This window comes from Macrosteles quadrilineatus, unplaced genomic scaffold (assembly GCF_028750875.1).
Source record: "Macrosteles quadrilineatus isolate MER2022 unplaced genomic scaffold, UCM_ALF_1.0 Scaffold_1__1_contigs__length_201487025, whole genome shotgun sequence".
In the NCBI taxonomy this organism is placed as follows: domain Eukaryota; kingdom Metazoa; phylum Arthropoda; class Insecta; order Hemiptera; family Cicadellidae; genus Macrosteles; species Macrosteles quadrilineatus.
This window is the reverse complement of record NW_026542594.1, coordinates 120,015,610-120,030,110: the sequence shown is the minus strand read 5'-3', so window position 1 is coordinate 120,030,110 and position 14,501 is coordinate 120,015,610. Positions and strand designations below refer to the sequence as shown.

Genomic DNA, 14,501 nt, shown 5'->3' with positions numbered 1-14,501 from the left:
TCATTAATCTTCAAATAAATAGCTAAGCCTTAATCCCAGTTTTGATTCTGACACTGACTTTATCAAAAAAATTCAAACCAAATTAATGAGCGTATTTTTCTAAAGTATTTTTTTCTATTCCAGATTACAACTATTGGCAGGTATGGAATGAATACAACTAAGTGCAAAATACCAATAGGATGCTTTTATGGTCATCTTATTGTTTTACCTGGTGATGATTATGCGGAAAAGAATAATCAGGTTCCCCAGAGTACAAATATTCAGGTAATATGTTATGTTATTTATTATCTCTATTAACTTAGGAGAGAATAGAGGTAGATACTTTACTAGAATCGAGCCTTGTAAAACTCTTAACAAATTGATATAAAAATAAACTATACTCTTTTTAAAGTCCAGGAAAAATAGCTGGGTGGTAATAGTGCACACCTACTAATCAAAATGTTGCTCAAAATGTTAACCGGATAAAAACCGTTATCCGGACTAGCCTCGGTCTCAAGGAGTTCGGGTAAGAGGGAGTCTACTGTAGATTGCCTTTTTGTGAACATATTTTAAACAAATTAGAAAAATGCATTTATTTTACACTAAACTACTTCACAAAAAAACAAACACATTTATCCCTCCCTGTTGCAGCAAACCTAAGTACTCGTCAAACTTAAGCTGTTTGAATAGGAAATAAATGTGATATTTTTAAGGAGATATTTTACTGTAAATCCAATCAGGCAAATGGAAATTCGCTTAACCTACAGGTTTGCTGCGGCAGAATATTTTTAATTTAAACCCCTCTTAATATTTATTATTATTGCTTCATGGGGTAAAAGTCATCATCCCAAATTGCCAGCTAAACAAACATACAAACTTTAATTTTCAAAAACTGGTTTTTGACAGTTAGGCCTAATCTTAAAACATGAAAATAAATGCCCAATTTTCATTAAAGCCATCAGATAGATAAGCCAGGGCTTATCCTACTCAGGCACATATCTAAAATGTGATTTTTTGGGTTAGGGGCATTTTTAGGTTTATGAAAAATCAAAGAATACGCGTAAGTAGTAACCAAATTTTATTATTGTTCTAAGTAGACACCAGAACTACTTCCAAGTGCAGATTACGCGCAGTACAGTTAGGAAAAATTGTTTTGTAAGTGTATCACATTTGACACTCTTGGTCCATGGAGGGAACATACATTGCAGTGGCGTAACAGAAGGGCCCACAATGCGAGGGAAGCAAACCGGTGAGCGGGAAATGGCGAGCAAAGAGGCCCGAGAGATGAGTGGGGCAAAAAAAATATTGGAGTTCATTCTTATTGAAATGTATTATCAATCATACAATAATTGTATGTATTGAACAAGTAATAACATTAAGGTTATTAATAATATGTTGTTGTTGTTATCGTTTAATTTTGTTAGGCCTATTCAGTGATAACGTACTAAGGTACAAATTTTATATTTTATAACGTCCGGGTCTTTGAATATTGTGCAATCTTATTTTGATCACAGAGAAGTATTTGACTTATCTGTGCTTTCGTACACTGCTTATGTCTGAAAACATTTTGAAACATTAAGTTACCTGGAGCAGCTGGTCTTGAACTTTGACTGGGGCTTTAAATATTGTATTATTTTACATTTTAGTTTTGCCCTAATATTAATTTGCTTTAGTTAAATTGTTAAATACAATATATTGCTACTCTATTGACTTTGTTTGTTAGCCTATATCTTATTTTACCTTACAATTAATCAATCAAGCTTTCATCCAACATCTTCAAACCGATTCAGGTGACTTCTGGTGTGCCACAGGGTTCACACTTGGGATCATTCTTGTTCAGTATGTGTGTCAATGATGTTGGAGACTCGTTGGGCTGCAAGTATCTCTTATTTGCAGACGATATCAAGATCTACAAGAAAGTGTCTTCTCTGCAACATCAGCATGAACTCCAAGAAGCCCTTAATACCGTTTTCATGGTGCACCAACAACTTGATGAAACTTAATGCTGGAAAGTGTGTAGTTATGTCATTTGGAAAATCTCAGAACTTGCTTGTCTACAACTACACAATTCTAGGCATTCAGCTAAAAAGAGTAAATGGGGCTAGAGATCTTGGAGTGTTCATAACCCCTACTTTGGACCCAGGTGAACACATACAGAGAATATGCAAGAAGGCCAATTCTGTACTGGGTTTAATTGCCCCATTGCCCGTATGTCAAGGAGTGGTGCTTTCTCTACCAATACTTTAAAGATCTTGTATGTATCCTTGGTGAGACCAATTCTTGAATACTGCTCAACTGTATGGTCTCCGTTCCAAATTGGCCATATTACTTCCTTGGAAATGGTCCAAAAGCGCTTCCTTCGCCTGGTTGTTGTTCGAGCAGGGATTCGCTATACAGATGTAAATACTAGTGATGGTCGGATCCGGATATCAGACTACCGGATCCACCGGATCTGAGCTAGAACCGACGCCCGATAAAATCCACAAAATATCGGATCCTGGGCTGGATCCGGTTTTAACGGATCCGATTTTTTTTATACTATTAACACAAAACGGGCGAGTATTAGAGATTTCGAGTTCGAGTAGAGTACGGCCTTGAAACTCGAGCTTATCTTTGAACTCGCCAGTTTGGTTTAAAATTGTAAAAAATCAATATTTGTTGAAATGTAACTTGTGTTTACATAAAATGATGGATAATTTAAATATAGAAATAACCAAAAGAGGTAGTTGTCATAACCTATTTTTATAGCTGTCACGACAGAATAGGTCAACTCAAAGCAATGGTATACTGACTTGACACAGAATAGAATGACATGATCGGTAGTGATTTTCTTTTAAAGTAGGCCTACTGTTTCACAATAGAAAATTCCACTACTGAACTGTTACGTAAGCAATAAATTTATGTTAAAAGTCAGAATAGAAACACTATAAAGGCAAAACAATAGAAGGGAGGGAGGGGTTGTGCAATGACGAGCGGAATAGCAACATTGAGTAGGGGGTTGGGAGGGAAGGGAAGGGTGAGACATTTGAGCTATATTTAGACTAGACTTTCACCACTTCCCAAATAGCTGGGTACGGGGATTACAATAGCAGGTTTTTTCCTTGCCTGGTTTGACTTTTGTCTTTTTGTGTAGGAGATTTGAATAATCAAAAATATAATTTGAATTGACCACAATTATTTAGCATTGATAATACAATTTGCAAGGGACCAGAAGGAAATAGACCAAAACACTAAAATTAATAGAATAACACACAAAGTAAACAAGAAATGAAATACAGATGATTAACACTGTCACTCAATTTTGTTGTCTAGAAGGGTCGGTGAACTAATCAATAAATAGCCAAAACCAGTTTCCTCCCCCTCTTGCAGTCTCACCACCACCCCTCCCCCCCCCCCCCTAAGCCGGGAGGCCCAACACTTTGTCCTTGAAACACCCTAGCCTCTGAAACAATAAACCCTTACACCCGCCCGCGTTGCTGTTTTGACAACAGGCTTATGAATGCGTTCACCATTTTTCATTTTCCAGAATTAACTATCAATTATTATTATTTGTAAGTTACAAATCGGAAACTACATGACATTATGGTATTCAATGACCCATGTATTATCAAAAATTAATAATTCATTACTTATTTTGATAATAAAAAGCATTCATTACAGCACGCAGCACTTATTGATATATATATATATAATCATCAAAGTAACTGTTACTTTATACAAAATAAAATAGGTACAAAATTGTGTGGCTAGTCAAACTTTATAAACAAACATTTTATTCTATAAAATACAGGATGGTAAATAGGGGTTGGTTTAAAGGAAATAAAATACAAAACAGATTAATTAATTATTTTGATAAACGATAGAAAGGTTATGGGATTGATTGAACTAAAATAACCGCAGGGAAACTTATAAGTAGAAAAAACGTCAACCACAATCTGTTTAATCAGTACATCGTTAGAGAGAGAGAGAGAGAGAGAAGAGAGAGAGAGATAGCAGATAGGGGCGTTTGATAGGGAATCTGAAACAAGGAACAACGATGCAACAATACTTATAGGTTTATAGCTTTATTGTCTCGCCCACTACATTTGCACACGTGACCACTTTTTGTTTCTTCCTTATCTTTCATCCGTCCCTAAATGGAATTCCTGAAATAGTTTGTTGCTCCCCTCCCACACAAGGCGCAGTGCTCAGTGCGCATTGTAGGTTGTCACGGCAACCGTGTGTCGTCATAGCGACTAGCCAATCACGCACTCGCACTGCGTTGTAGATTACGATACGAATAGCTGTGTTAGAAAGACAACGTAATAGGTGGTAGTTTGTCTCTTTCGTATCTCTTCAAAATTACGATCGATAATCAGATAATCATTGCCCAAGGTAGAATTGTGATAACTTTGTTTTCAATAACGACACATGTTAAGTGTTTTTACATGGACACAGTTAGTCTTTGACATTGCCTAGCCATATGAATTATTTTATTTAAAAAACCCGCCCTTGAAAAAAGAAAAAAAACGTATCTGTATTTGGATCCGATTTTTTCAAGATCCGGATCCGGATCCGGTACTGACATTTTCTTGGATCCGCCCATCACTAGTAAATACTGATCAGGTTGCAGCTCAACTGCAATTGCTGCCACTTTCATCAAGATGAACTGCATTGGACCTGATTTTGTACATAATTGTCAACTACCTGGTGGACTGCCCCGAGATTCTTCAGATGTTGAACTCTTAGGTTCCTTAGAGAACACGGCTACAGAACGTCTTTGCCAAGCTGCACTACCCTACCTCCTGCATGTACCAGAGTCCTGTACCGAGTCTTATGCGTCTCGGATACAAGCCCACCTGGAGTTCTTCGGAGTTGGTCATGCTGCCTTCAGAAGAGATGCATTTTTGAGTGTTGTGAGCCTTGCATGTAGTGAGTCCCTTGTGTTTATTTTTTTATTATCAAGCTTGGTTAAATTTGGAACATTATCTCTCGTTCATGTTGATCCTGTTCTTGTGTATGTTTTGGTCAGAGTCTACTTGTTACTATTGTATGCACTATTTATTATTATTGTTGTTATGTCTTGTTTATTATGTATCGTATGCATCTTGTGTCTCATTTCAGTTGATGTCTTTGCTCGTTAACCACCTGTACTTTTTCAAGCAATGCTAGCTTCTTTCTTTTTTTTTGGTTTGTTTAGAGTCTGATTTTTACTCACTATTGCTTGCACTATTTATTAATATTGTCACTACCTATGTCTTATTATTATGATTTGTATGCATCTTGTTTCTCATTTCAGTATTATGCCTTTTGCACGTTACCTGTATATCCTCTTGCATGTCTTCTTGTAATGCTAGCTTCTTTTTGTTCAGAGTCCACTTGCTATTTATTTTTTGTATGCTCTGTCACAGAAAACATACTACTATAACCCAGAATGCCAACCGCATGGTAAAAAGCATTAAGTGTTTTGAGAGAGCTTTGCCTGTCAATCGTAGGCAGCGCCACCAGCGTTGCTATGCTGAGTGCATGGCAACGCTGGTGGCGCTGCCTACGATTGACAGGCAAAGCTCTCTCAAAACACTTAATGCTTTTTACCACGCGGTTGGCATTCTGGGTTATAGTAGTATGTTTTCTGTGGCTCTGTTTAGTAGTATTATTATTCGTTATCTCCCGAATGTAATGGTATTAATTGTACAATGGCTTTTGCCGTAAATAAACAAATTGAATTGAATTGAATACTAAAGATGTATATTTGTAAGGTCGACACTTGAAATCCATAAAAAATAAAAATACCCCAGCTGCCGCAAACCTGCCGACTAAGCAAATTAACATTTATGTTTAACGAGTACCTAGGTCAGCTGCTACAGGGAAACTAATAAAGTGTGTTTTTTTTATTAAAATATCAATAGCTTAGTATGAAATAAATAAATCCGCCAAGTTTGATCAAAATATATCCATTAACATGCCAACTACAACATTTTACAATATTCTCCATAAGAATAACATGGAAATTTTAAATTACCAATTTTTTAAAATTTTCTCTGTAACCATTCACCGTACAAAAACACTTTGACATACTAAATTATTGGTTTTTTTAAGCTCTTTAAAAAGGTCTGGAGAAAAATTTTTAAATTTGGTGTTTTAAGGGTAAAAAATGAGAAAACTCCATTTTTACCCCATAACAGCCCCCCATTAAACCCCGTTCCCATGGTCCGATCATGCTGGTTCGTGAACTCATTCAAGTTTATCCCGCCTATCATTTAGACCTTCAAACCAAATTTTATAAAAATCGGACAAAAATTACTTAAGTTATCGTCCGGACGGACACACACACACCTACATATATAAATTTGAGCGAATGGTGTTTTTGGCCTCTGGGGACATCAAAATGAAAAAGTAAATCGGTCCCGGGCCTAGGTCTTACCATGAGACCTACGGTAATAGCTACTTCCCTATAGGGAAATTCACTAAAATGCATTAGGCTATTTTAGCCTGTGATAAAGGTAAGTCATTCTTTTATATCAGCCAATGTTTTGTGTATGAGTTATTTAAAACCTCCTTGATATGAAAAAATTAAAAAATAAGGTATTTTAATTTTTTTTTAAAACTATTTATAAAAACTGATACAGTACTGATATAATGATGTAGTGATGTAACTTTATCATCAAACCATGACTGAAATACAAATGGAAATACTTAACACGCTCTTTTATAGAAAATTGCCCATAATTTATTTACTACTACAGTATATTTATGATGAATCTGTTTGATCATTGCATCGGTGCTCCAAAAATAACTCTAAGGGGGGGAGAGCGTTTGATTATGTTGTATCGGTGGTCTAAAAATAGCTCATGAGAGGGGGCCCAAAAAATAAGTTTGCAGGGGGGCCCGAATAAAATCTGTTACGCCACTGATACATTGTTCATGAAAAAGAGTCCCCCGACGTAACACTGTTATTTAGTTCAAGTATAGGAATCAGTGATTGGTGTTGTGTTTCAGAACCAACTCAGCGTACTGAGTGCATTGTTTGAAGATATCCAGTGCCGCTACTCTCTAGCTTGCTCCAAGCTGCAGGACCTTCTGTCGCCTCTACTGACTGCTGAGATAGCCAATGTCTCTCACATGCACCACTACCTGCGTCGTGGATCTGAACTGCTCAAGCCATCGACTTCCAAAATAACCACTGCTTATCAGGTGACAAACGATCAGTATCTAGTTGCCAGCTGTTCACATTCAACAGACGACAATGAAATACTGGAAGTTATGATGAAGTAAAGGCAAATGGCATCCTTTGTTATCAGCTTCAAAACTAATTATAAGATGGATACAACTCTTGCAAAACTTTTTCTGACACTAAAAAATGGATTAGCACAGAGTAAGATAATTGTCTTTACATTTGCAAAGTTAACATCGACACAATCATTAGTTTATCTCAGGCTCAATTCAATTTTCTTAGTACTTTTTTAAAGCTCTTCCAAAGAATCAAAAGATCTAGAGATTATTATTTAGGAGGGCATAATTATGTAATTGAGTAACAAACAATGAGTTTAAGAATGAGGGTAGCAAAGTCCCTATCATCATTCTAGTTCATAAAATTTAGATTGCATAAAGTACCTATACATCAGAATAAAAAATATAGGAAATAAAAAAAGCATTTAAACCTGAATAGCCAAAAATATACCCTTATATAAATTACCGATTGTATAACTTTGCATCTTTGTATGTATGGTGTTTATTGTATAATGGTTTTTGCCGTAAATAAATAAACTGAATACAAGACAAAGAAATAGAATATGCAATGAAAATGACATGATTTGAGACCATAACGAAAAAAGAAAAAAAAAACGAATGCAAACAACAACCTCGTGGTTTTGTCAATTAAAAGATAAAATATCTATGAACAATTTTTAACTTATAAAATAATTCTGTGGAGTAGTAACTTACAAGTTAATTATGAAACCATAAATAGTTTTATGGTAATAGGCAATGGCCAGCGGCAAATTAAATGTTCACAAAAATATGAGTTTGAGGTGAAATTTAACAGCTATTATAAAACTATTATTTTCATTTTTATTTTTGCCAAAGCCTAGACACCTGTCAATTATTCAGTATAATTTACCTTTTTTTCGGTAGCCTAAGGTGTCAAAAGTTGGAGTTCTGCAGTACGCTTTTCATGTCAAATACGACACATCTTCAGCTGCGTCATTATACAGGTTAAAAATTAGCTCACATTGAGAGTGTTTGTCACATATTAACGTAAAACGAAGAACACGAATACAAAAACGGACACGACAACGGACACTCATTATTTACATACACGGTTTATGACATTGACAAACTCGGCCGAATCACAAAATTTTGGAAAGAATAACAGACGGGGTTTTTATTGCATCATTACCCTAATAATAAGCTGTGAAAATCGTAAACAATCGTCTGATAAACCTTTTATGTGCCAGAACCAATTACCATTAACTACGATAGTATATTGAAAGTAATTTATTATTATAGGCTGTACCGATCGGATCTGTACAGAACCAATGGCAGTAATTAAGCCAGAACCGTACCGTACCAACTTTTTCAGTGAACCACAGACCCCTACTTTAGGTATATATAAGAAAACTCCTACAACCCTTTCCCCAGCATCAATTGAGTTTATTGCAGATTCAATAAAATCAACTGCAGTAGTTACAGCAGTACCGCCCTTTTCTGAAACGATGCTGCTCTTTATCGATTATATTATTCATTACAACAAAAGTTATCCTACTTATTATACATTGATTTTTCATAAACCAGGTATGAGGGTATTGAGGACAACGGTCTATAACTTGACATGAATGATTCATCTCTCTTCTTGAAAAGAGGCTTAATTTTGAGTTTATTGTGCCACCTATTTATAATTTCATTTCAAAATGACAAGCTTATTACAACTTTAAAATTTTTGGAATAAAATTATAATTGCTTTAAGCATAGTTTAGAACAAATAATTGGAGATTTTCAACTCTTGTCGAGCCTGTTGTTCATCTCTTTGTGTCGATCAATATTTGACGAAATTACCATCATCCATACATTTTCATTTTAATTTTAATAACAAATGTTTTAGCCAAATTCCCTTAAGTGGTATCTGTAATTTTAATATCCGGCTTTAATACCACCTGTATTTTTATTTCAAGGTGATAGTCCAAACTCATATTCTCTGTTGCTAGTATTGGTTAATGGTTAATTGAAAGGTAATAATGTGTTTTGTGTTTGTAACTCAAGTTCCTAAGCATCATGCATAATAATTATTCCTGAGTGGTGGAAAAAAAAGTTGATTGCTAGACCATAACCCCTACATATGATATTCCAGCTATATCCAACTGCCACACAAAATCGGAACAACCTTATTCAAGAACACAGGGGGTTCAAATAGGTAAAAGTGATTAAACATCCTTTTAACTTGGTGAATATTTTATTTTTCTCTTGGATATAACGGAACTTACAATCATTCATGTTGTGGAACTACAGGAGTGCATCACATACCAGCACCAGTTGAACAGTGTGCGCAGTGTGATGCGAAGACTGGGCAGCAGCTCCGAGCCTCCTGACCCAAACAACGCTCTCACTACAGCCTGCACAGACAAACTGAGAGTGTTGGGTGAAAACCTTCTGGACCTTCTACTCTTCCTGGTCTATGATGCTGTCTGCATGCCCAAGGTAGGCCTACTGATGTCAGATTAAAGCAAAGGTTAATTTAGTGGAATGATACAAAAATGTTGGAAGGAATTTCTTGAAATATTTAACAGTGATATTTAAACGTGATGGGCGGATCCAAGAAAATGTTAGTTCCGAATCCAGATCTTGAAATTTCGGATCTGGATCTAGATACGTACTGTTATAAGGACGAGATATTAAAAAAAATCTAATAAATATTTACAGAAATACAATTTAAATCATACTTTTTAGACATTATCGACGTCTTTTATGATCGGGGGAAAAATTCTGATCATCACTCGCGGCGATGTCTATTGTTGCCTCGTGCGATCGTCGCAATAACTGTAATTTTCCGAGACGATCTTCGTAGAAGAGTCAGGAATCGGTATCGGAATAGTGGTATTTTATTTAAATTAGGGATGGACGGGATTGGATTTTTGGTTCGGGACAGGACGGGATTTTTATTTCCTTCCCAATTTTCGGGACGGGACGGTATTTTTTCCTGTACATTAAAAGAATGTCTTGAGTTTTGCTGTTACCAAACAAGAAAAACAAAATCAATTTGTGGCACTGATCTACAAAAACAAAAAATGCTAAAAATTTACAGGTATAGAAACTTGTGACTTGCAGTCGAAATGACTCACGGTCGGAGTGCAATCATCGGTATGACTCCGCGGTCATGGCGTGATCGTCGGTATGACTCGTGGGCACGGTATGATTGTCGGTATTACTTCGCGGTCATGGCGCGATCGTCGGTATGACTCCGATTTCGCGGCGTGATCATTGGTATGACTTCGCGATCATGGCGCGATCGTCGTTATGATTCCGCGGTCATGGCGTGATCATCGGTATAACTTTATGGTCACGGCGTGTTTGTCAGTATGACTCGTGGTCATGGCATGATCATGGTTTGGTTTTGTGGCATGACTTCGCGGCCACGGTGAAATCGTAATTATGACTCCGCAGTCACGGCACGATCGTCGGTATGATGCGCGGTCACGACGTGATCGTCGGTATGACTCCGCGGTCACGGCGCGATCATTGGTATGACGTCACGGCGCGATCGATCATGGCGCGATCGATCATGGCGCGATCGTCGTTATGATTCCGCGGTCATGGCGTGATCGTCGGTATAACTCTATGGTCACAGCGTGTTCGTCAGTATGACTCGTGGTCACGGCATGATAGTCGGCATGACTTCGTGGCCACGGTGCAATCGTCTTTATGACTCCGCAGTCACGTCTTGATCGTCGGTATGACTCGCGGTCACGGCATAATCGTCAGTATGACTTCGCGATCATGGTTTGATTTTGATGTTAATTTTCCCAAAGTTTTAAGTGCAGATGGTGGATATAGTAAATGTAAATGGAATTCAAAGGAGTTATTTAAAAAAAAGGAGTGAGTTAAATGAACTGGAAAAGCTAGGTAGGATAAGACAAAATTTTGACACATATCAAAAGATAAAGGTTAAGAAAAAGGAACTAAAAGAATCAATACACCAAGCCAAACAAACATTTTATAATGAGAAAATAAAACATTCTTCTAATAAAACTAAAGCAACGTGGAACATAATTAAAAGTGAAATAAAGCTTAACTCAAAAAGTGATTTTACCAGCAACATTCCGATATGTATAGAGCAAAATGGTAAACTCCTTAAGCATCCAGTAGCTGTCAGTAACAACTTTAATAATTTCTTTGTATCAGCTGTGGAAAAGCTTATATTGCCACACATTTCTCCTTCACTTACACAAAAAACAGATATCCAGAAAAATATTTTACCTACAGATAAGTCATTTAAGTTTCACACAATAACAGAAGAACACCTCACTAAAGTGGTCCTTTCCTTTGAAAACAAGTACTCTGCAGGTTTTGATGAAATTCCAATCACCATAGTTAAAAAATCAATACACATTATCCAGAAACCACTAACACATATCATAAACTCTTCTCTTATTTCAGGAATCTTTCCATCAAAATTAAAATTGGCTAAAGTAATTCCCATTTTTAAAAAAGGTAATAAAACTGATCCCTCCTGTTACCGCCCTATCTCTCTCTTACCTGTTTTTTCAAAAATTTTTGAACGTATTGTTTACATTCAGGTCTATAAATATCTGGAAAATAATCAACTATTTGATAAAGAACAACATGGCTTTCGGCAGGGCAAATCAACAATAACAGCTGGTATTGAATTCATAGAATCTATAATAAATGCTGTTGACAGAGGAGAAAATGTTGTAGGAATCTTTTTGGATCTTAGTAGGGCATTTGACAGCGTGTCACATAGTATATTGTTGACTTCACTAAAAGAAATAGGAATCTGTGGAAAAGAGCTTGCATGGTTTACATCATATCTAGAAAATAGAAAACAATTTGTTGAATTGGATTATGTTGTGGAGCATGCAAGCACTAAGTACGTTGAAAAATGTAGATCTCAGCATCAGACGCTGAAATATGGGGTGCCGCAGGGATCGATCCTGGGGCCTCTACTTTTTCTCTGCTATATTAGAGGTATGCCAGGAGCGATTCCTGGAAACGGCGGGTCTATGTGTCTGTTTGCTGATGATTGTAATGTGCTGGTTCCGGGAAGATCAAAAGAACAGATTGAAACGTTTTCTCAGGAGAGTCTTTTATCCACTAAAGAATTCCTTGACCGAAAAAATCTGCTTATTAACACAGAAAAATCCAATTTTATATCATTTTCCACTAAACAACGTAGACAAAATTTTGAACCAAACATTTGCATAAAATCAGAAAGAATAAACCAAGTAAAGCAAACAAAATTTCTTGGTCTAATTATCGATAAACATCTATCTTGGGAGGGCCATGTGAATTATGTGGTTAAAAAGGTATCTTCCGGTATCCATGCTCTGCGACAGATGTTCAGAGTATGCAGTTTAGACACTCTAAGAGTTGTTTATTTCTCATTAATACATTCACATATTTCATATGGAATTGTTCTATACGGGGCAACAACAAAAACTAATTTAGATAAAGTACTAATTAAGCAGAAAAAAGCTATCAGGGTGATGAAAAATCTTAAAAAGAAAGAGCCAGTCAAGAGCATCTTTTGTGAATTACAAATATTAACAGTTTATAGTCTTTATATTTATGAAACAATAATTTATGCAAAACAGATCCAACTATCATCCAGCTCAACAGAACAAGTAGTATATAACACCAGATTAAAAATTAACCTACCTCGGCATAATCTTGAATTTTACACTAAAAAGACATCTTACATAGGGCTAAAATTTCTCCAGTCTATACCAGCTCACATCCGAAAAGAAACCAAATTTAATAAATTCAAGCAGCTCTTAAAGGAATATTTTTTAAGAACTCCCTGCTACTCAGTAACAGAATTCTTTAGTATTAGTAAAAAACAGTTAGGCCTAACTTAATTTGAATTCCAAATACTGTAATCATTAAAGTCATGGTTTTGTTAAAAGTTAAAGTAAAGTAATTTTAGTACTCTTTTTATGTATTTAATTAGCAGTAAGCAATTTTGAATTTAGCTCATGACTCTATTCAAGTTCATGTAATGTGAAACTATTATGAATAAAGAATGTTTTGACTTGACTTGACTTGATGGCGCGATCGTCGTTATGACTCCGCGGTCACGGCGTGATCGGCGGTATGACTCGCGGTCATGGCATAATCGTCGGTATGACCTCGAGATTTTGGCACGATAGCCGTTATGACTCCGTGATCGTCGGTATGACTCGTGGTCTCGGCAAGATCGTCAGTACCTATGACTATGCGGTCACGGCGCGATCGTCGAAATGACTTCACCTCCTGCGTTCGCAGAACTATCGTGAACATCTCTCGCGATAGCGGATGGAAAAATGGACCTGTCCATCCCTAATTTAAATATAAAATGGTTTAAGTTACCTTTTGCGTCAAATGATCCTTGATGTAGTAAGTGATAACTACAGCTGTTTCATGGAGCACATCTTCAGGTTGTAGAGCGTCAAGATAAAATAGCTGTCATCCGTGGATGATTTTGTCAAAATAAATAATTACACAAAAAACACGAATAAGAAAACATTTAAATACACAAATTTAACAAACTTGGCCAAGTGACAAACACGCGAGACAGGCGCCGGTGAATGTTGCATCATGACTGCAGGTGTGTGTCCAAAGCATCAGCTTATCAAAGCAATAGACGGCTTATCAGACCCTCCCCTAGTGGTCAAGAGAAAGCTTGTCTAGACTACAGACCGCCAGGCGGAGTAATTTTTATAATAACACAACAAAATTATCGTCCTTGAAAATGGTTGTAATGATAGTACAGTGTACAGATAGTAACTTATTCCAAATCGGATCCGATGGATTCGGTAGTCCAATATCCAGATCCGACCATCACTAATATTTAACATAGCCAAACATAATCAAGGTCTATTCATTCCCTAAAATTAGGGATGGTCAAGTCTCGAAATTTCGGGAAATTTTAAATCTCGTTACACGAGACGAGATTTTTTTTGGCCGAGATTTTTACCGAGACGAGAATTAAAAAAAAAATAAATAAAAACGCCTGCAGAAAGTCAATGCAATACCCGCAATACAGGAGCGTGTTGTAGTTGCGTTTCCTTTGCGAAGGCGTTCTTATTTAATTAATTCTTTAAATGTAAATATTACTTTAATTATTATAAAAATATTACTTTAATAACATTTGAGAAGTTTTGTTAAGTGTAAGCAGTGTGAGGAATGTTTTATTACTATAAAAAGTCAAAACAAGTACCTAACTATTTTATAAAAATTAATATTGCTTTTATTTTATGATTTATTTTATTTTAGGATAAGTTGAACTATATCCTAACTGATATCACTATGTTTCCTAATCGTAGGCATTTTTT

The 14,501-nt window shown here is 36.1% G+C and overlaps 1 protein-coding gene across 1 annotated transcript in view; it reads left to right on the top strand.

The window, feature by feature from the left end:
- LOC129000182 (baculoviral IAP repeat-containing protein 6) overlaps window positions 1-14,501 on the top strand; it is a 274,298-nt gene that overhangs the window by 104,753 nt on the left and 155,044 nt on the right. Inside the window, exons 22-24 of the mRNA XM_054427130.1 lie at window positions 124-264; window positions 6,958-7,152; window positions 9,463-9,651. Of these exons, the coding sequence (XP_054283105.1) occupies window positions 124-264; window positions 6,958-7,152; window positions 9,463-9,651 (525 nt within the window). The remainder of the gene's footprint in view (window positions 1-123; window positions 265-6,957; window positions 7,153-9,462; window positions 9,652-14,501) is intronic.